Genomic DNA, 21,000 nt, shown 5'->3' on the forward strand with positions numbered 1-21,000 from the left:
AGCTTAAATACTCTCTCCTCACCTGGGAGGCCTCCCCCACCTCCTCTACCTAAAGCAGGGCCCGTTTTTCCTATTATTCCCCAGCTCAGCACCTTGTTTGCTTCCTTCAAAACATTTGCCCCAATCTGCAATTAATTCATCCATTTAATCTTTTTGTCCATCTCTCTGTTAGACCTTAAGCTCCAAAACGGCAGAGATCGTGTCTGTCTTGCTCACTGTGGCACCCCCATTGAGCCTGTAAATATTGATCGAATAAATGAATAGGTCTTAATCTGGGTTGTTCAGCCCTAGGGTCAAATTCATGTCCAATCTTTTGGATTTGGCCAGACATAGTAGTGAAACTGCCAAAAGACTGGTTTTTGGTTTCTGTTGGTTAAGGTGAGAGTCTGACAGCAGTCTGCAAAGTGGCTCTGCTGTGTATCAGACTCCATATGAGCATGTAGCAAGAATCAGAGCCTGATGCCCCCAGCTCGAGCTCTGCCTTGTTTGCAAAAGAGACTGTGCAAAAGGTATGTCCCCCACAAAAAGCATGTCAGGGGCCAAACCCTGGTCCTGTGTGTGTGAACCCATTTGTAAGCAGGACTCCTGAAGATGTCATTACTTAAGGTGTGTTCAAACCGAATGCAGGTGGGCCTTAATCCAATATGGCTGAAGCCCTTCTATGCAAAGGACACTGGACACAGAGCCATGGCCAACAGCCAGAAGCTGGAAGTCAAAGGAACCCAGAAGAGAAAGGCAAAGTTGCCACTGTGTGCATTGCCAGTCAGAGGGAAGATACAGATCCCGGGAGGAAACAAGCCTTCTAGCCTCTGAAACCATGAGCCAATAAATTTCTGTTGTTGAGCCAAACCCACTGTATGGTATTTGTTTTAGCAGCTAGGAAACTGATACAAGGGCCAACGCATCCAGAGAAACAAGGCTAGATGTCAGGTGAGCTGATACCATAGGCCCGCTGCCATCTTTTATAAGAAAACCACTGAAAAGCAAATCATTTTGCAGAGTGTCCACCAAATGGTCAGATGTTCCTGAAGCTTGGTAATCAGAGGGCCCCTTTTGTCTGGCATGCAGAAAGGCATGTCCCCAGCGAGGAACACAAACAGCAGGCAACTGGAACTGAGCTCCTGGCAGCCTTGAGCCACTATAATTCCCTGTGGGTTGGCAAGCTTTCATGGCCTTGCTAATCCAGGAAAGCTGGGCACAGATGTCAGTTTCATGCCATCACTGTTTGTCTTCGAGGGGCTGAATGTTATTTCTTCTTGCCCCTCAGTAGGACTCTGAAGCTTCCTGCAGATACCTGACTCCTCAGAAACTTAGACTGAGGGAAAGGGGAGTAACTTCATCTTATATTTCATATATTACATTTTTCATAAAATTTACAGGCTATTTCCTTTGGGGATTCTACTTTAAATAAGGTCCCCACACAATGGAACACCCCCGACAGGAGACCCTTAAGGATCCCCTGTTTTGTTACTCCCTTCTCCTTCCTCTTCTTTTTTCCTGCTCTTTAACCCCCACTAATTTCTCAGAGAGCAAGTGGCTCCACAGCCCCACGTTGTATCCATGGATTTATCTTGATAATCTGGGTTCCCTGCAGGCTTCGTGGTAAGCAAAAGCCAGCCCTCCATGCAGATGATGGAAAAGTTTAAAAACCCATTACAAAAGTGCCCCAGATGCACCAAATATGAAGCTCCTGTAATCAATATGAAAACAAAGCAAAAAGCCTTCTGTGCCCTCATCGTCCCTGCTCCACAGCCGGTATCCCTGCCCCTGCCACCATGGCAACAGGAAAACATCTGGGAGAGTGCAGGAGAGCAGAGCATTAAACCAGAGGGAGATCAATTACTTGTCCTTAGCAATCAGACCCTCCCCACTCTACTCCACCTGGCCTATATCTCTTTATTAATATCCAAGTACTCCGTTCGTAGCCCTGAAGCAAATGTAGCTCTTATACTGCCCCCCCCCCCACCTCTGTCCCTACTTGATTCCATTTTCCCTCCTGCGGCCTTCTACTTCACATCCTCCAACCCACTTTGTCCCCCTCTTTCAGTTCCTACATTATACCCACTTAGCCTGAGAGGCCTTTCCTAACTTCACCCTCCTCCCAGCTCCTCTCCTCTGGGCACTTGATGGAAGGATCATTGGGGTGGGGGGGTAGCCAGGAGCCCAGGAGGAGACTCCAGTTTCCTAATCTTGTTTCAGTGCTCAATAGTGAGCAAAAGTCCCTTTCTGCAGATTTACTAAGCAGAGCCAGGCATCACGTAGCCACGCTGCCATTTAAAGTGTGGCTCATTACCAGCTGTCTTCCCTGCACATCAAGACATTTAATAAATGTTAAATAACAACAACTGCAAATTTAATGCCTGGAGGTCTAGAAAGAATATAGCAGAACATCAGGTTACTACTACACAACATTTCCTTTTTCCTGGAAATGAAAAGGACAGGCCCAAAGAAAAAGGGTGATTTCCAATCGGATGAAGAGTTCTTTCTAAAAATTTTGGCCAAACCCTCCCCAGTTGTAGAATTTAAAGAATCATTTCCTGATGTGGAAGAATATAAGAAGCTTTGTTTAGGCAGGTGGGGAGAGAAACGATGTCTTTCCCTAACTTTCTGCATGCAGGCAGGTATCCACACCCTCCCACAGAACATTCTTTTGGGGACTTTGCAAGCAAAATGCTGGTCTGATCCAGTTTGGCAGTTTTAATTTTCCTGAAAATATTGTATTAAAGTCAAAATTTTTAAATGTAAGTATATTTTTATTGCCTTGCATTGTAATGTTAAATATGAATGAGTAGACTTCGATTACTAGGGGTTGAGAACTTTTTAGCATTCAGTTTGTCTGGAGAGATGCCTCTGTTAAGCAGTTAATGATCTGTAGCTATATTAGAGTGGCTATTAGAAGAAAAAATTCAAGTAAAGTTCTCTATCAAAAACTTTTGTGACAAGCAAATCTTGAAATTTTAAGTTTTCTGTGTTGTGCTTTCTTAAAGTGAGGCACAGTTAAAAATAATGTACCAATTTGTATTGAGGATAATGTGTGATTTCTAAAAAAACTCTGCGTTTTTTAAAAAAATTTTTTAACATTCTTGCAGTGACTTATTCATTCAACAAACATTTATTGAGCAGCTACTGCATACGTTGGCCTAAGTACTGTGTTATGTAAAAGGAGTAATAGTAATAAACGAACACTTATTTAGCACTTATAATGTGCCAAGTATTGGCTGTCCTAAGTGCTTTACATCTATGAATCCATTTAATTCTCACAACTCTATGAGGTGAGTATTGAATTAACCCCATTTTACAGTTGAATAAACTGAATCCTAGAGGTCAAAGAACTGGAAAGTGCAACAGCCAGCCAGGCAGTTTGGTTCCAGAGTCTGTGCTCTCAAACTCATCTATATCAGCAATGCTTTAATACAAGAAGAGTAAGACAAGATCTTGGTCCTTAAAGGGAGCATAACCTCATAGGAAAGAAAGACAAGTAACCAACTTATGACAATGTAAATACTGTGATCAATAAGTGTGAACAAATTATCAAAGGGCTATGAAGCACAGAAAGGTGGTGATTGATTTTGCCTGGGGAGTGATTACTCCAAATTTCATAAAAATTTTGGAACAAGGCATTGAGAATTCAATAGGAGTTTGGTAAGCAGACAAGAAAGGAATTCTATACAGAAGGAATAGCATCGATAAACCATAGAGACATCATGAAAATGCAAGACACACATTGGAAAAGCAAACACTTCAAGTATGTTTATGGCCAAAGATGCATGGGCCACATCTGAGGACAAAGCCTGTTCTCCCTTGTGAATGGCTCTTGAGTTGAAAGACTGTCTCATAACAAAAAATTTGATTTCTGGATTTAGATCCTGAACACATGACTGTCTGATGGGTTGGAGGTCCAAACCTCTCCCACATACACACAATGACTCCATTAGGGGCGACCAGCTGTGGGGCTGTTTTGAGGCAGGAGTTTCTTACTTTTCTTGAGATTAAAAAAACTGCACTCCAGGTCCCTCTGTTTGCTTCGATTTTTGCTTTAGCTTGCAAAGGACCTCACTGTTGACCACTGTTATTGGGTACCCTGAATTTTCAAGCCATGAAGAAGCATGCGTATTTACTATTTCCTTGGAATCTATTATATTGACCCCTGCCACAAAAGAAAATCCACTTCGGTGCTTCTTCCCCCAGCTCGCATTTGCCTTAATTCCTGGTATAATCGAACATGGTCATTTACAGCTGCTTCCCAGAGCTTAAAGGCTCCCTCTTCCTGGTGCCAGGACAGTGAGTGAGGATGCACACAGGCCGAGGGCTTGGTCACAAAGCCAGAGAGGCCCTGTTAATGGCTGTGCAGCTTACGAATATGTACCTCAGTAGAGAGGTTCTCATCCCTGGTGTAATTTTTTGAATGACTTTAAAAGCTTCAACTTAAAAACCTAAAAATTGAATCATTTTACCAGAACAAGGAAAGTCTGCTTTGGACCTGGAGCAACCCTGAAACCTAGTATTTGATGCTCCTATAATGAGAACTGGATACTCTCAGAGTATGTCTCTGACCTGGGATTAGTTTCACATCGAGAGTAATCTTCAAAATTAAGTCTGCTTTAGCCTACTAGTAGGGAGATTCATAATAAAAGTTAATATGGCTTCAATGGGAACAAGAGCAATGCTTCGACCAGGCCTTTTTCATATCAAATTGTGGGATGGGGGAGAAAAAAATATCTGTGACAAAAATATAGATGGTAGAATCTCAAGGTCTCCAGCCTTCCCATCCCTAACCCTAATCTGACCCACCGCTTTACTCCCTTTCTTCCAACAGTAGGGAAATGTTACACTCACCTATTGGCCAAAATTATACAGAGCCCTCACCTGGATTAGGCGCAAAGATGGCAGCACTCTATTTTTTTATTTCAATTTAAGGTCATAACATGCTTCCTTTTAAAAAAGACAAGTATATGGCATTATTACACACTGAAAAATTCATTGAAATGCATCACTTACTGCATACTATTTTATACGTAGTCCTTGCTGCTTGACTTCAAAATGTTTCAGTTCTATCTCCTACCCCATCCCCAACTCCAAGCAGGTTTTAAGATAATACTTACATGTCTGTAAAGCACTCTGAGATCCTTGGCTAGAAGGCTCTGTGGAGAAGCAGAAAGCATTTTGTTTCATTGGTTGGTCATTAACACATGAAGATTGTTGGAAAATGGGAATGCATTAAATATTTACCTTGCTTAGTCCTTTTTCTTTTATAATGTATTGCGAGGAGTACCACTGATAAAAATAAGAGGGCCAATAAAATCAATGGGATCAACACCATTAGTATAAACTCTAACTGGTTTGCCTCTGCATCCACGTGGGTAGAATTCATATCTGCAGTTATTGTTTCTGTGGGCACTGTAGAAAAATTGCTGGGCATAATCACTTCATTCTGTTTTTCCTCCCACCCAGGTAAATCTGCAGACTGCTCCAGCTCCTCCTCATCACCTGTGGGAACATGCACAAAATTGAGATTGCCATGGAGACAAAGCTAGGATGTTACGTTTTCAACGATTTTAAAATTTATTCTCGCTGCGTTCAGTAACGAACTTGATCCACTATATTTGGCCTTCCTGTTCAGTGTGACACAGAGTATTGATTTAACATAAATGGAGCTTCAGCCAGGAGAGTATTGAACATGGAATCAGAGCCCAGAGATAAACCTCTCACAAATACAGGCAGTTTACCCTTGACCAGACACTTCAGACACGTTTAAGCAAAGGGCATTGGGCCTGTTTGTCATGTCGAGGGAGATTTCCTGAGCCAAGTGATATGCTATTCCAGAGCATCTCCTATTATTTAAAAGGTGTCCAGATATCTTAATAAAATGTCTGAATAAAGTTACATTCATCTTTACTGAAATTTAAGAACTTGCCACATAATACTTTCAGATGTAAGAGAATACACTCTGTGTCCCAATTTTTAATGAAAAGGTTACCTATGAATGGAAAATAATTCTTTAAAATTTGGTGACTGCTTAGATTTGTGTCAGGTCTCACATACTTTATAGAACTGAGTCTGCCACTGAGATTATGTGACAGAAATCCTCCTGGATTCTATAAAAATAGATACATAACCTCTAAGTAAAGTCAAAATCTCTAAGGGAAGTTCTCTCAGAGACTATGGAAACTGCACAGTGTTTTGTTTAATGAAATGCATCTTTAGAACTGCCTGTTAACAAGCTGTAAACAAATTTGTTCTGTCTAAACCTCCGATTGTATTGAAAACCATTTTGTGAGTCATCATTTGATATGGGAAAGGGCTATTAGTTCGATAGCTACTTGAAAAACCTTTCTTTACCTGGTCATTGTAAGGCAAGCTGAAAGTCCTTGTCCTGTCTCAGTATGATGTTGCCTACCATTTGATTGGGGTCTACTAGGGAAAGTGTCATGTAAGTTAATGCTACAGACAAACTGTCAAGCGTTCACTTCCATGAAAGTTCTTTCTAAGGTGAAAAGTGCTGTGCAAATAGCAAAGTCTGCTACTTTAAACCACACTCTCTTGGAACTTAAGTTAGGCCATGAGCCCACAGAGCCAATTCACTATTTTTTTAATCTCCATGTTTGTGTGATGGTGGTTTCTCTGGTTTGGGTTAAAACAATAAAAATAATTGTTTGGTCATAGTCTAATTATTTTTTTCTCTCTAGATAAATAGTTCAGTTTCCCCCAAGACCAAGGGATCCACTTGATAAGGACTCTGATAAATGCCACCCAAAAGTACCATGTTCAATTACAGACTGCAGAGTATAACTTACTGGTGTTCCTCACATGCATATATCAAAAGCAGAATTTTTTTTTATGTAGTATCTATCATTTATTGACCTCTCTCTCTGGGTTAAATGACTTTGTCCTATACATATAAGTCTTTGAAACAAGATGAGTCAAAAATGTATTCATACATAACATTAAAAGTTTTGATATATCATATATCACGCTGGACCAGGAAAAAGACATTTGTCCACCAGGACAAATGCATCAAAGTCATTCCGCTTGCAAAACAGTTGCAACCAAAAGCATTCTTCACTGACAGCCCAGGCCAGTGAAGACTGCACGTGTGTGTGAGGGCGTGGTAGGGATGGCAGTAGCACATACTGAGCGTGGATGGTGGTAGTGACCCTTACTCCTTGAGGTCAGTGCTTGTTTTAGTTTCTTGGGCTGCTCAAGGAAATACCAATGCAATGGTTCAGCTTAAGCAATGGGAATTTATCCGTTCACAGTTCTGAGGCTAAGAGAAAGTCTGAATCAAGGCATCATCAAGGCAATGCTTTCTTCCTGAAGACCAGAATTCTGGGGCTGTTGGCCAGCGATGCTTGGCTCCTCTGTCAAATGGCAAGGCACATGGCAGCATCTCCTGGGCTCTCCCTTCTCTTCCGGGTTCTGGTGATGTCCAGCCTCTTGCTTCCTGTGGCTTTGTCTGTCGGAATTTCACTCTGCTTATAAAGGATTCCAGTAATAGGATTACCCATCCTAATTGTAGTGGGCCGCACCTTCTTCACTGAAGTAACCTCATCAAAAAGTCCTACTTAAAATGGGTTCACACCCACAGGAAAGGATTAAATTTAAGAACCTGTTTTTGGTGGGTATATACAGCTTCAAACCACCGGAGTGCTCATGGATCTTCCTCGAATATCCAGGCCCTGCTTTTTTTTTTTTTTTTAATTTTATTTTACTATTTATTTATTTATTTTAATTTAATTAATTTATTTATTTTTGTTTGTTTGTTTATTGCTTACCTCCACTACTGTTAGAGTTGTTGCTATTATTTCAGGCTAAGATTTATTGAGAATTCACTAAGAGTCAGATCTGTGCTCTTTTACTGGATTATCCATTTGGCCCTCCCATTTTTTCAGCTGAGGAAACTGGGGCAAAAGAAGTTATACAACTTACCCAAGAGCTCAGAGCTCTAATGGAGGAGGGAAGATTTGCGCTCAAGAGGGCTGATTGCAAAACCTGAGCTTTTAACCTTACAGTATATTTTTCTTCCAATAAGGGTTGTATGTAATTGTTGCAAATCATCATGAAGTTTATCTATAAGTGGTAAACAAGAGAGGGAACCCACTGTTCTTGCTCCTCATTCTACAACAGGAGGTGGTTCCAGCATAAGGATGGGGGTGGGAATTGTTCCCAGAAACCTCAGCCTTATTGAGGCTCTAGCTGCTCTAAGGCTCCTTGGCTCAGATGTGTGCCATGAGCCAAGCTGCCCAGGATGACAGGATCTTTTCACTTTCCCTCCTAGGAAGCAAATGATGTTCCCAGTAGAACACTAAGAGCTCTGAGTCACCACTTGACCCATGGCTGCCAAAGAAGAGAAAATAGGAAAAGAAATAAGCCAGCAAGAATAACAAGGGCACTTTGACAATTGGAAATGAAAGAGAAATGAAAGAAGCACACCAGATGGTCCTGGGTTGCATGTATTTATTTTTCAGCAGGTCACAGGTGGCCCTGGGTGGCACTGCAGAGTAAGAGGGGCTGGGAAGTTCTCTCCACAATACTTGCCTCACACACGCATCTTCACATAACTTTTCCATGTTAAGCATTGTTCTCTCTCTCAGATTCTCTAGTGGTTACTTAAATAAGTGCTATTTAGATCAGGGGTTCTCTCTCTCTCTTTCTCTTTCTCTCTCTCTCTCATTTTCCTTTTCTCTGCAAGCCCTCATCTCTAGGAACTCCTACGACAACCTCCCCCTCAGCCCTTCCTGCCCCAAACAACTCCCTGATAGCCTTGAAATAATAAATAACTGTAATCGGTATTTACCAGAAGCTTAGTACACACTAGGTACTAGGATAAACATGCATTATCTAATTTAGTCTTCACAATTTTGTTGTCCACATTTTACAGGTGAAGAAACTGAGTCTCAAACAACTTGCTCAAGTTACAATGCTGTCAGGTTTGAAAGTTCTTCCACCACATTGTTATGGGGGGTTTTGACGCCCGCTCCCTCCAGACCTCACAGGATATGAGCCAATAACAGACAAGAGTGCCACTCACAGCTCTGTCACTTAGTAGTTGTGGGAATTGGGACAAATTATTTCTCCTTTGAGGGCTCATGTTCTAATCTGTACAATAAAGAGTCGATGACAATCTCCAAGTTCCCATCTATTCCTCGTCCCTACTGTGATTCTAATGCGTGTATCTTATTTTTCATTAGTTTTCTTGACTGGGCAATATACTTATGGTACTATGTTCACTCGGTTTCCCTCTCAGAGGCACCCACTGTTTTTGCAGCCTTCCAGATGGTTCTGTGCATACACAAGCATACGTGTTGTTTCCTGGATTTTATTTTATTTTTTTTTACAACACATCTCTAGACTTATCTGTTTCTCTACTGCTCCCCAGGTGGTTAATCTGTCTAGAACAACTTCCTCATTTTACTATTGCATCTTCTTATCTAAATTTGGACACATTTCAGGGTAAAAGGGGTGGGGCCTGGGGATAAAGCTGGAGAAGCTACAAGAGATAAAGATAGAGAGGAGAAAAGGGTGAGAGGGAAAAGAAAGAGGCACTAGCAAAAAATCAACTGTGTAGGAGAGCAGAAAGAAGAAGAATAAGGAGGGAAATAGGTTAAAAGCAGAAAGGCTGGGTGAAGGTCTGCCTCGCATGGCTTTGTGTGACCGCTGCCGGCTGAACCGTGGGTGCAAGGCTGCAAGCTGGTGGCCTCCAAGGCTGCAGGTTTGGCAGAAGCTCTTCCTTTCCGACGACCCCGACACAAACTCTCCCAGGAATTCTCCCTTTCACAATTTCTCTCTGCTCTGATAATGCAGTGCTATTAAGAGATAATGGGTGTGTCCATGCGAATGATGCAACCAGGCTGCAATACCTCACTTTGATTTTAATCCTAAAAGGGAGACGCAATTATCAGATAATAAACTGCACAGAGTATAGAGTAATTTACAAATGTTTATTGACAATATTTCTGCAAACACATCTGGGATTCATATTTCACACATCTGGCAAAGACCCTGGGGGAAATTCATGCAAATGGTGCAAAAAACAAACAAACAAAAAAACAGGAAAAAATGCTTGACATGAAGCAGTGGAGAGAGCACAGCACGTTGCCCTGTTTATCACTGCTCCAACCATCGTCACTAAGTAGAAATGAGGCCGCTTCTTGGTGAAGCAAACCAGCAAACTTCCCTTTTTTTTCAAAAGCAGAACAAATGTTCAACCAAGCTCTACTTTACTTGTTGTGGTGGTTATATATATAACATAAAATTTGCCATTTTAACCATTTTTTAAGTGCACAAGTCAGTGGCATTAATTACATTTACAATGTTGTGCTACAAGTGCTACTTTTTAAAGAAAGGGTATTTATGCCAACTGAAAGAATGCCATGCTAATATTATAATGCAAAGTAAAACAATGATACAAGAACTCAGGATATCATGAAATATATTGGACCTCAATCAGATGCCCATTCTTTCATTTGTTAATTATGTAGACTCCTTGCATAAATTATCGGAATGGTTTTATGATGATAAAGTGAAAGAAAATACAACTTAGGTGTCAAGCCTTCACATTCTTTCCTGTTCTCTGTAATAACTGACCAGATATGTATTTCAGGATGCCCAAGAAACCAAACCCAAAAGTCTAGCCTTCTTTTCCTTCTTCCCTATACACACTCTGTATATAGCAAAGAGTGAGGACAGTGTTAGAAGGTGAGATAAAAAGAAACCAAATGGTCTGTGCCGGTTTGGATATATTATGTCCCCCAGAAAAAGCCATATTCTTTAATGCAATCTTGTGGTGGCAGATTGATTAATCATTTTGATTAGGATGTGACCTCTTGATTAAATGTTCCATGGAGATTTGGCCCTGCCTATTCAGGGTGGGTCTTGATTAGTTTACTGGAGTCCTTTAAAAAGAGCCACACAGGCCCAGACACTGACTGAGACCGATGCTGAGACATACTTGGAGATGCCAGCTGAAGGAAGTTTAGCTACGTGATGAAACCCTGAGTTTGCCCCAGGATATGCTAAGACAGGACCCCCAGGCGCTTAGAGAGAAACATCCTGGCAGAAGGAACCAAGAACGCACAGGAGCTGAGAGAGGAGCTGGAACGCAGTCCGGGATCATCAGACACCAGCCATGTGCCTTCCCAGCTGACAGGTTTTCCGGATGCCATCAGCATACTTCAATAAAGGTATCATCTTGTTGATGCCTTAGTTTGGACACCTTTATGGCCTTAGACCTGTAAATTTGTAACTTAATAAACCTCCTTTATAAAAGCCAATCCATTTCTGGTATTTTTCATAATGACAGCTTTAGCAAACCAGAAGAGGGTTTCTCCAGTGGTTCTCAGTCTTGACTGCACATTACAATCACCTGGGGACCTCTTAACAATCTGCTGCTTGGACAATACCCCAAACCAGTTACATCCAAATATCTGGGGGTGGAAACCAGGCTTCAATATTATTTCATGTTCCAGGTGAGTGCACCGTGAAGCCAAAGGTCAAGGACCACTGCTCTAGACCCTACCAATTTCTGGCCTTCCTCTGGGCCGGTGGCCCAAATCACTCTCCCATCTTGTTCTCTATGTTCCTCCTTGAGAGGAATCAGAAGCTGGGAAGTTGGGTACCAACTGCTTGCTTAGCAGCTGCTGACTCTATCACCAAAATCCAAGAAATTAAAAATCCATCATGAAGCCTTAAGCATTTGGGAGACTCTGGCCAAGTTTGATTGAGAGAGGACTGTGACAGCCATGCTTCCTGGATAAGACTGAATAAGAGAGATGCGTGCATGTCCAGTAAAGATTCCTGCTGATAGAACAGCTCAGTGGTTTAAGCCAGTGGTTCTTCAACCTTCGTGTGCATCAGAATCATCCAGAAGTCTTGTTAAAATGTAGATTGTAGATTGCTGGGCCCCATCCCCAGAGTTTGTGATTCAGCAGGTCTGGGATAATGCCCAAGAATTTGCATTTCTAACAAGCCCCCAGGTAATGCTCATGCTTCTAGTCTGGGGACCACACTTTGAGAACCACTGGTTTATGCTGCCCAGACAATCTCATTTAGCTGTGTTTACTCATTAGTCACACTTGCTGTTGTTCTCAACATTTACTGTGCGCAGCATCACCTGGGAATTTTTTAAGTCCCACCCAAATCAGTTATTTCAGGATATCTGGGGATATGGCCTGGGCAACAGAATTTTTTGAAAACTCCACAAATTATCCTATGGAATATATATGCTGGGGAGAGAATTACTGAGTTAAATCATAACCAAGTGGATTTTACTCTAAGTTGCCACTATTCATGAAGGCAGTCCTCATTAGCTTCAAATGTTACTGGGGAACCCTACAGAGAAAGAAGCCTTAAAGAGCAAAATCAATAGGTGCAGCACCCATCAAACAGTCTGTTTTTTCAGCTTTGATCTCTCTCTCTCTCTCTTTTTTAAACTACTGTTCTGCATCAATGGAATCTGACTGTGATGTGATCAGAGGACAAACGGCCTCACCAGACTCATCAGGCCCCAGCCTGGTTCTGAGAGGATGAAAGTGTTTGATGCATGCAGATGCCTAAAATCAAGTGATAGACAACGCTTCTTGGCATTGGGCCACTGGGACGGACACCATTGCTCCATGGACCACAGACAATGCCTGAAGTGGTCTTCCCTTTCTGTAGTTCCCTTGGTTTCAAAACAGCAGTAACATTTGTTATCTGAAATTATTCTATTCACGTACTTGTTCATCGTATATCACCTCCACTGTCTTGCACTATATCCCTAGTACCTGAAAACCCATTTGCTGTGTAATAGCCATTTGTAGTAGTTTGTTAGCTACTAAAACAAATACCACGTGATGTGTTGGCTTAACAACAGGAATGTACTGGCTCATGGTTTGGCAGCTAGGAGACGTACAAAATCCAGGCATTAGGCAATACTTTCTCCCTGAAGACTGTGACTGTCAGTGATCCTTGGTCCTTTGCTTTTCCGTCACATGGTAAAGCACGTGATGGCATCTTCTCCTTTCTCTTCTGGGTTTCATTGACTTCCACTTTCTGGCTGCTCTCTGTGCCTTCCTTTCTGTATCCAATTTCCTTTGCGTATAAGGACTTCAGCCATATTTGATTAAAGCCCTCCCTCCTTCAGATTGGCCACACCTTAACTAATAGCATCTTCAAAGGTCTTATTTAAAAACGGGCTCACACGCATAGGACCAGAGGTTGGGACTGGAACATGCCTTTTGCAGGGGGCATGATTAGATCCCAATACCATTCAATAAGTAGTTGTTTGGGGGAATGAACAATTGAAAGAATACAAGACAGGAAGGTTGGGCTGAGGGGAAGTTGTTAGTCACCTCTCTCCTCTTTTTACCAGAGTTACAGCTTCTCCCTTTAACACCCCCTTCCAGTAATACATGCAAGATGTATTACGAGTCACAAAGAGAAATGGGGTCTAAGGTATTTTTCTCTCAAAAATCTATCTGAACTAAAAATAAATACTGGAGGATGAAAGGAATTGCTAATGCAAAGTTATGCATCCCTAATGATGAAATTTCACATCCCCCACATCTAGTGGAAGGAAGAATGGGGGTGTTTCACATGTCTTCCCACATGCAATGGTGAGGTGACCTAATTCTCTCTGCAATGGAGAGCAGGATTAGAGAAGTGGAGGAGCGAACAAGGGATTGCTGTTTTCATTATACACTCTATTGTACTGTTTGATAGCTTTTAAGTGAAAATATCCACTTTGTATGCTTTTCTTGACTTATTTACTCAAGGAAGATAGGGTCAGAATAAATAACTGGTTGAAACAATGTGAGGAAAAAGTATTGAAGGTTAATGGCAGACTTTAAGTATCAAAAGGGAGTTTAGGTAAATTAATGACTGTTTTGTACACCCTTTCCCTTTAGCCATCAGATGACTAGAGGTTACAATGCCTTCCGTGAAAAGAATATTTTAAAATGCTTGTTTTTTATTATTTTGAGGAGAGTCATCCGGTAAAATACTTTTATGCAGTAGTCAGCTCTGAGAATTTACTTGTGAAATTTGTTATATTTTTACATCATTGCATTGAGAAAAGTGCACCTGAATTTTCAATTTACTACCGGATGAAAACATATAGTTTTGTCCAACAAGGGGGACCGACAATGCTCTTATATCTTTTTCTTTTTAAACTTTTTATTTTAATATTTTTTAAGAGAAAGATTACTCATATTTAATCAGATTTGCCCAGACCCTAAGTCTATGTCTGGTTTGAAGTCACTCATTTGGGGTGGCTGCCTTTTTGACCATCAGACTACCTTTTACTACACTGGAACCCTAGTCTGACCCATAGCACTTGGCAGTTTAAAGAAATGTATATATTTTGAAGGGACAGAATGCATATGCATTTTAAAAACATTTGAAAATTCTTCCTAGCATCAGTGGGATGATAAACCTGAAAGTGCTTTGAAATTTCTTTAAAAGTACTATTAAATGATAGTTATTACTAAATTGAATACTTTTCTATTTTTATTATATTTTTATTCCTCTTTTGAATAGCCAATTTCAAAATTACAATTTAAAAGAGTCACTTGGAAACGAAACGGTTTAGCCGTGCTCTTCCCTCAACATGTCTGCCCTCTGCCTGGCCTGCTCCATCAGCCTCCGTCTGAGGTGGGCACTCGGGGGGCACCTGCCCCATTCTATAAATGAGGGGCCCTCTCACCCCGGTCACTCTGGCCCTAAGTCCTAGTATCACACTCCTTGCTCAGATTGCCTCAAGCTCGACATTGCCTCAGGGAGCAACTGCAGGATAGAGACAAACCAAAAAGTACATGGCAGGCTGTGTCTGTGCTAAATTAGAGAACAGGAAAGCAGGGAAAGGAGATGTGGGCTCCCATCCCACTGGCTCAAGCACTACTGTCACGAGCTGCAGGAGGAATGGAGAGGGGACCTACGCAAATACTTGTAACCCAAAGTTCCCCATTGCTAACCTGTGTGGGGCACAGGAGCAAGATCTGTTCCGTGCTTAAAGTTTTCTTACATGAGGCTCAAGAGGGAAGCAAGTTCCTGAGATCTTTGAAGTGGTGTGTGTGAGGAGAGTAAAATGGTGGGCTGGATTATCTCGGATCAGCAAAGCCCTTAACCTGTCTCTAGGGCTGGCTTGCTTCTGGTGCTATTTTACCTTTAAAGACAATCAATCCTGCCTTTCCATTATGGACCGACTCACAGGCTCCAACACTCTGGATTTTAGTGTTGCTGCTTAAACTACAGAGGTTGTGCTAGTCCCACTCTTTTTGTTAACCCTTTTGTGACATTTATTGATATAATCCTATGATTTTTTTTCTCATTTAGGATTTTTTTTTTTGATAGGACATTTCTGTAATTGTGCTATTAATCATAGTCCATAATTTAACTTAGGGTTCACTGTTTATGTAGTGCAATTCCATATCACTAGTTTTTTAATGTGCTGAATTGCATTAGCAGGTTTTCTAAACTTGATCCACTCTTGACTTCCTGGATTTATTCTACTCGATTATTAGTGTTTGTTTTCAGTGATGATCCCTTTACTTGTTATTTGAATGACATATCTAGGACTTAGCCTAAATATTCTTCTTAAATTCATTAGCTGGCTACGTTAACCAATATGTCTATGCCCTTAGTGATGAACCAATATAGAGATAGTCTTTGCTTGACCAAAAGGAAATCAAAATAGTAATCATAAAGAGAATCACTAGATAAAATACAGGATATCCAGGTAAATTTAAATTTTAGATAAACAACAAATGATTTTTTGTATGTGTCCCATGCAATATGTGTATGTCTCATACTTATACTAAATTATGTAGGAAGTACTTATACTAAACAAAGATTCATTTGTTTGAAATTTAAATTTAACTGAGAGTCCTGTATTTTTATTTGCTAAATCTGGCAACCCTAAACATAAACAAACAAATACATAGATCAGCAGAATTTTTAGAAAAGAAAAAATTAATTTTTAAATTAATAAAATTATTGTCAGAGGGTAACAAAAAAACAAAAACAATAACCATGTCAGCAAACCCAAGCCAATCCCAAGGGTACAATGGGGTGGGGAAGTAAGAAATAATAATGGTGATTTTAATTCATATAAAATGAAGAAATAATTTCAAAAGCAAACATGATTCATTGTTTTTATCTTAAGGAAAAGCAAACCAAAACAACAACAACCAAACTCATAACCCTGCTCTCATAGGTAACTTTCCTTTTGAACTACCTTCTTCAATTACTCAGGATATGTTTGTTTCTGTGTTGACCTCACCAGCTGAGGCAGATTTTCCCACTAGTTTCATGTTACACAAATTTAATTTTTCTTTCAAGGTTTCAAATTCGCTCTTACTGGCTTGGAGTTCAGTGTCTTTTGAACTTGCCTTCTCTTTGTTTTCTTTTCAAAATTCTCCCCCAAGTGCTTGTAACTATTTGACCTTTTCACAAATTATCACGAAATATAATTTGTGAAAAGCATATTGTGAAAAATATGCTAATGCATATTTTTCTGAGCCTGAACTTCCATCCATACTTTGAGAGAAGGTGGGTAAGAACTCTACTTCATAGATCCAGCTACCAAGTTTTCTACAGGGAAGGAGAACCACAATTGTTGCCTATTTCAGTTTGAGGAGACAGAAGTGAATTATTCATCCATAAAAAAGATTTGGGCTAGTTAGTAACATTTTGGAATAAAATTATAAAAACAGAGCCAACTCAAAACTCACATATAAAGGAAAATGTTCAGAAATAGATTGTGGTGATGAATAACTGTATGATTGTACTGTGAACAGTTGATTGTACACCATGGATGATTATATGGTATGTGAATATATCTCAATAAAACTGAATTTAATTTAAAAAACTCACATATATCCATTTATTACTATATTTTCACCTCACTATTTAAATGATTGTCATGAATACAAGTAAATCTTGGGCTACCAGATAAATTTCATGTCATCTCATGCATGCATTCATTCATTCAGTCGGGCATCACACTTTGGTTGTCTGCCTGTTACATGCCAGCCTTGGTATGTAAAGATGTATGAGACCAGTTTGCTATCTCCCAGGGAACTGACTGTTTAGTAGGGACAGTGGCATGCAAACTAACAATTATAATACAGCTTAATGAGAGCCATAACATGCTCATGTGCAGAGTGCCTGCAGGACATGGGAGAGGAAGGCATTCATTGCATGTGGCGGGGGGTGGGAGTGTGGGTTCAGGAAATATTCACAGAGGAGTTGGCTATTGAATTGCTTCCTAGTTGCCCATCAAGCAAAGATGGCAGGGGAAGCCATTGCAGTGAAGGGCACTGTATATGGAAAGGCTCAGTGGCCAACAGAGCTTGGCATGTCCAAGCAGCTGTATCAGAGGACACATGCTGGACATGGCAAGGGATAAGTGGGAAAGAAACTTGGGACCAGCTCGTAAGGGGCCTTGCAATGATGCCAAGGGATTTGGAATCTATCCCACAGGAAATGAAAAACCATTGAAGGGATAAGTGGAGGAAGAAAATGATTAAATATTTGTTATAGAAATATTACTCTGGAGGTTATGTGAAAATGGTTTAGAGAAGAATGAGCCTGGAGCTGAGGAGACTGGTTAAGAAGTTAATGAAGTAACCTCGGTGGACGCTAATGAGAGGCCTGAAGTAGCAGGGAGCAGGTAATAGTCCTGTTTTAGACCTGCTGAACTTGAGGCTCCTCTGATGCATCAAAGGAGAACTGATGGTGGTCAGCTTGAAAATACAGGTCAAGTGTTGGGCAAATAGGTCTGGCTGGAGGTGATTTGGGAATCACTGGCCAAGGAATGAGATTAAAGCAATAAAGTGGATGTGATGGCCCAGGAATGATGTAAGGAGTAAGAAAAGAAAAGATGGACATTAATGTGAAAAGAGCAGGAGGACAAGAAGTATTCATAACCAAAGGCTGGAAAGGAGCAATCAGAGTCATAGGAGACCCAGAAGAAAATGGCATCATAAGACCCAAGGAAGGAAAGAATTTCAATAATTGATTATGCTATATGCTACAGAAAAAAACGTACAATAAGGACAAAGATGGGTCCTTTGGGTTAAACTGTTAGGAGGCATGAGCTGGTCCTGAGTTCCTTTCCTTCAGTGTCCCCACCATGCACACTCCGATACTACTGCTTGGATGTGCAAGCTTTATTGATCACTGAGCCTTTCTATATACTGTGCCTCGAACTGTAATGCTTTTCCCACAAAGAGAAATTTGAGCAAATGTCTAACCCGCTCTCAGATTGCAGTGGGTTGTGAAAGGAATGGAAAATGTGAAAATAAAATGGCGTTGACTACTTTTCAAAGAGATTGGGAATCAGGAAAGGAAAGATGGAGGAGAGCTAGAGGGGTCTTAGGCACAAAGATGAACTCACCCACGCTCTCTCTCGTTATTTCTCATTATGAATGTGTATCTACTGAGAATAGAGAATAATGTAATAGAAAACAGAATGTTACTAATAACATGTACCCACTACCTAATTATCTTAAATTTTGCCGTATTGACTAGAGCAGAGGTTACTCTAACTTTAACATCTTTTAAAAGTTGCTTTAACTTTTTCTTAAAGGGCCAGAGAGTAAATATGTTAGATTTTGTGAGACAAAAGGCAAAATCTAGGCTACTATGTAAATCCTTATATAACCATTAAACATATAGCCATTTAAAAATGTAAAAACGATTCTTAGCTTAAGGGTTGGAGAAAACAGGAAGCTGGCTGGATTTGGCCCATGGATCTTAGTTTGCTGACCCCTGGACTATCATACTATTTCTGAAAGAAACACCTTATAGATATATTTGAAGCCTTCCTTATTCTCCTCCATGATCTCATTCCTTTCCCTCACTCTCCAAAGGTAGCTACTATCCTAAAATTAGTATGCAGCATTCTCATATTTATCAAACATGCCTAGGTCCCTAAGCAATATATAGCATAGTTTGGGTGTTTCGAAAACTTTAAATAAATATAATTGTTCTGTGCATAACAATCTTCAACCAGCTTTTTTGTCAACATTGTTTTTGAAACTGATTCAATCGTGATACATGTGGCTCTAGTACATTAATTTTACCTGTTCCATGGTCTCTAATTCTATGACTACAGCAAATTTCATTTATCCTTTTCCTGTTAAAGGACATTTAGCTTGTTTGCATTTTTCCATTTTTATAGTGCTACAATCAATATTCCTGACATGTCTCTTTGCTGCACACTTTTGAGTATTCTGGGGCGCCCAGGAGTAAATCATTGGGATTGTAGAGGATGAACACTGCAGTTTACGAGATAGTGCCAAATTGTTCTCCAGAATGACTACATAGAAAAATTTCCTTCTCCAGTAAACTGGTGTAACCTGAAAATTCTCCCAATATGCAACACCTGGAAATACTGGATGAGTTATAAGAAGTGACTTTTCAAAGGTATACAGAAATCTCAAGAAAGCAAGGAAATTCCCGTGGCCCAGGAAGCATAGAAGAGAGATCATAGAGGAAATCTGAGTCTAGAGCCATATATATATCTACCTACAGGGATTTCATAGAATGACAGTTTGGGCCCACAGGGGTGTGGGAGGCTAAAGAAAGTTTTTAGGGGCCTTCTAGCCATTGGATCAAACGTTTAAAAAGAGGAAAAGGAGGAGGAGCAGCAGTGACTTTGGCCAAGTTCATATGAGCTACCCCAGGCTGATCTTATCATCATACGGGTACCAGCAGAACCTGGCCTCTCCTTTGCTTTCAAGTTGGTTTGCCCACTTCTGATTTCATTCTCATTCACAAGCAGTTCAGACCCTTTTTGTTACATTCCTCTGGTAACTGACTTGACCCCATGGCTGACTGGTTTGCTGGCTTACAACTTGAAGAAGGTTTTGGCACCAACTCATACAAACTCTTGGAGTCTGGCTCCTGCTTGCCTGCCCCTTTCCCCATGCCAAGGCTGGGGCTTAAGCCTGAGGTTCCTCTGTGGGCTCACTTCAAGCCCAGCACTTCCTTGTCTCCATTTCTTCTGTGTCTTATTTGATGGTGATGGGACTGGTGTGGTACTGGAAAAGTATGGGAGATTAGAGCACTATACAGCAGCTTGGTGATGGGATCAGAAAATTTGGGGTTCTATTAAATAGGGTGAGTCATCTTCTGTAAGCCTGGTTCTGCTCCCAGTGCCCCCAAGATTTCTATCATGAATGGGAGTCAATAGATAAAACAAGCAACAAGATTAGGTCTGCAAAAATTTCAGATAAAAGTTATCAAATATATAATAATATGCTTAACATAATTAAAGACATGGAAGAAAGAATTAATAACATGAGGGAGGGCAAAAAAAACCAAGGCACTATGTATACAAAAAAGAATAGATTTTCTAGAAATGAAAAATACATTAACTACAATGAAAAGCCCAATGGATGGGTTAAGCAGCAAGACTGACAAGGTGATTACACTAATTTACTCTCTTGCCAGTGGTGCACCAGAGTTCCTGTTTCTCCATATCTTTGCCAGCCTTTGAGGGTGGTGCAAATTATGCACAGGTAGGCAAATTGCAGCTCGCGTTTTCTTCTTTACAGTAATTGAGTCAGTCCCAGCCAAGATCCTTCCCTCTTCTTGTTTCCTGGGATTCAGAATTTTAGACACAGAAGGACTTTAAGCCTTGTCTCCGCCCCTTTCCCCCACCCCCTATTTTGGTTTGTTTTTGTTTTTGGTCCCAGAGCATGTTTTTGGTTTCTGGTCCTTGGCGTCAGCTCTCAGCAGGGCTCTCCTGCAGTGACTCTGCCTGACGTGAGACTGTTCTTTCTCTCCCTGGTTCCCACACTCCGAAGCCTCTTACCCAGTGACTTCCACATTCCGCTCTCTCTTTTCCTGCTTTGGGTCTTAACTAATCCCAGGATTCTTTCCTTGCTCTGCTGTACCTCTTTCAGCCCCTCCCGTCTTCCACTACCAGCCAAGGTTTAACCCAATGCTCACTGTTTTTTTCCTGTCAGCCGGTCTCTGACCCAACATAAATACAGCTCCGTTATTAACACGTGGTAA

The 21,000-nt window shown here is 40.8% G+C and overlaps 1 protein-coding gene across 2 annotated transcripts in view; it reads right to left on the reverse strand.

Moving 5' to 3' along the window:
* TMEM154 (transmembrane protein 154) overlaps nucleotides 1-21,000 on the reverse strand; it is a 41,716-nt gene that overhangs the window by 17,466 nt on the left and 3,250 nt on the right. For both annotated transcript variants that reach the window (XM_037830829.1, XM_037830830.1), the window contains exons 2-3: nucleotides 5,230-5,487; nucleotides 5,103-5,141 (exon numbers count right to left, since the gene is read on the reverse strand). In XM_037830829.1, coding sequence (XP_037686757.1) covers nucleotides 5,103-5,141; nucleotides 5,230-5,487 — 297 coding nt within the window. The remainder of the gene's footprint in view (nucleotides 1-5,102; nucleotides 5,142-5,229; nucleotides 5,488-21,000) is intronic.

This window comes from Choloepus didactylus, chromosome 3 (genome assembly GCF_015220235.1).
Source record: "Choloepus didactylus isolate mChoDid1 chromosome 3, mChoDid1.pri, whole genome shotgun sequence".
NCBI classification, from domain to species: domain Eukaryota; kingdom Metazoa; phylum Chordata; class Mammalia; order Pilosa; family Megalonychidae; genus Choloepus; species Choloepus didactylus.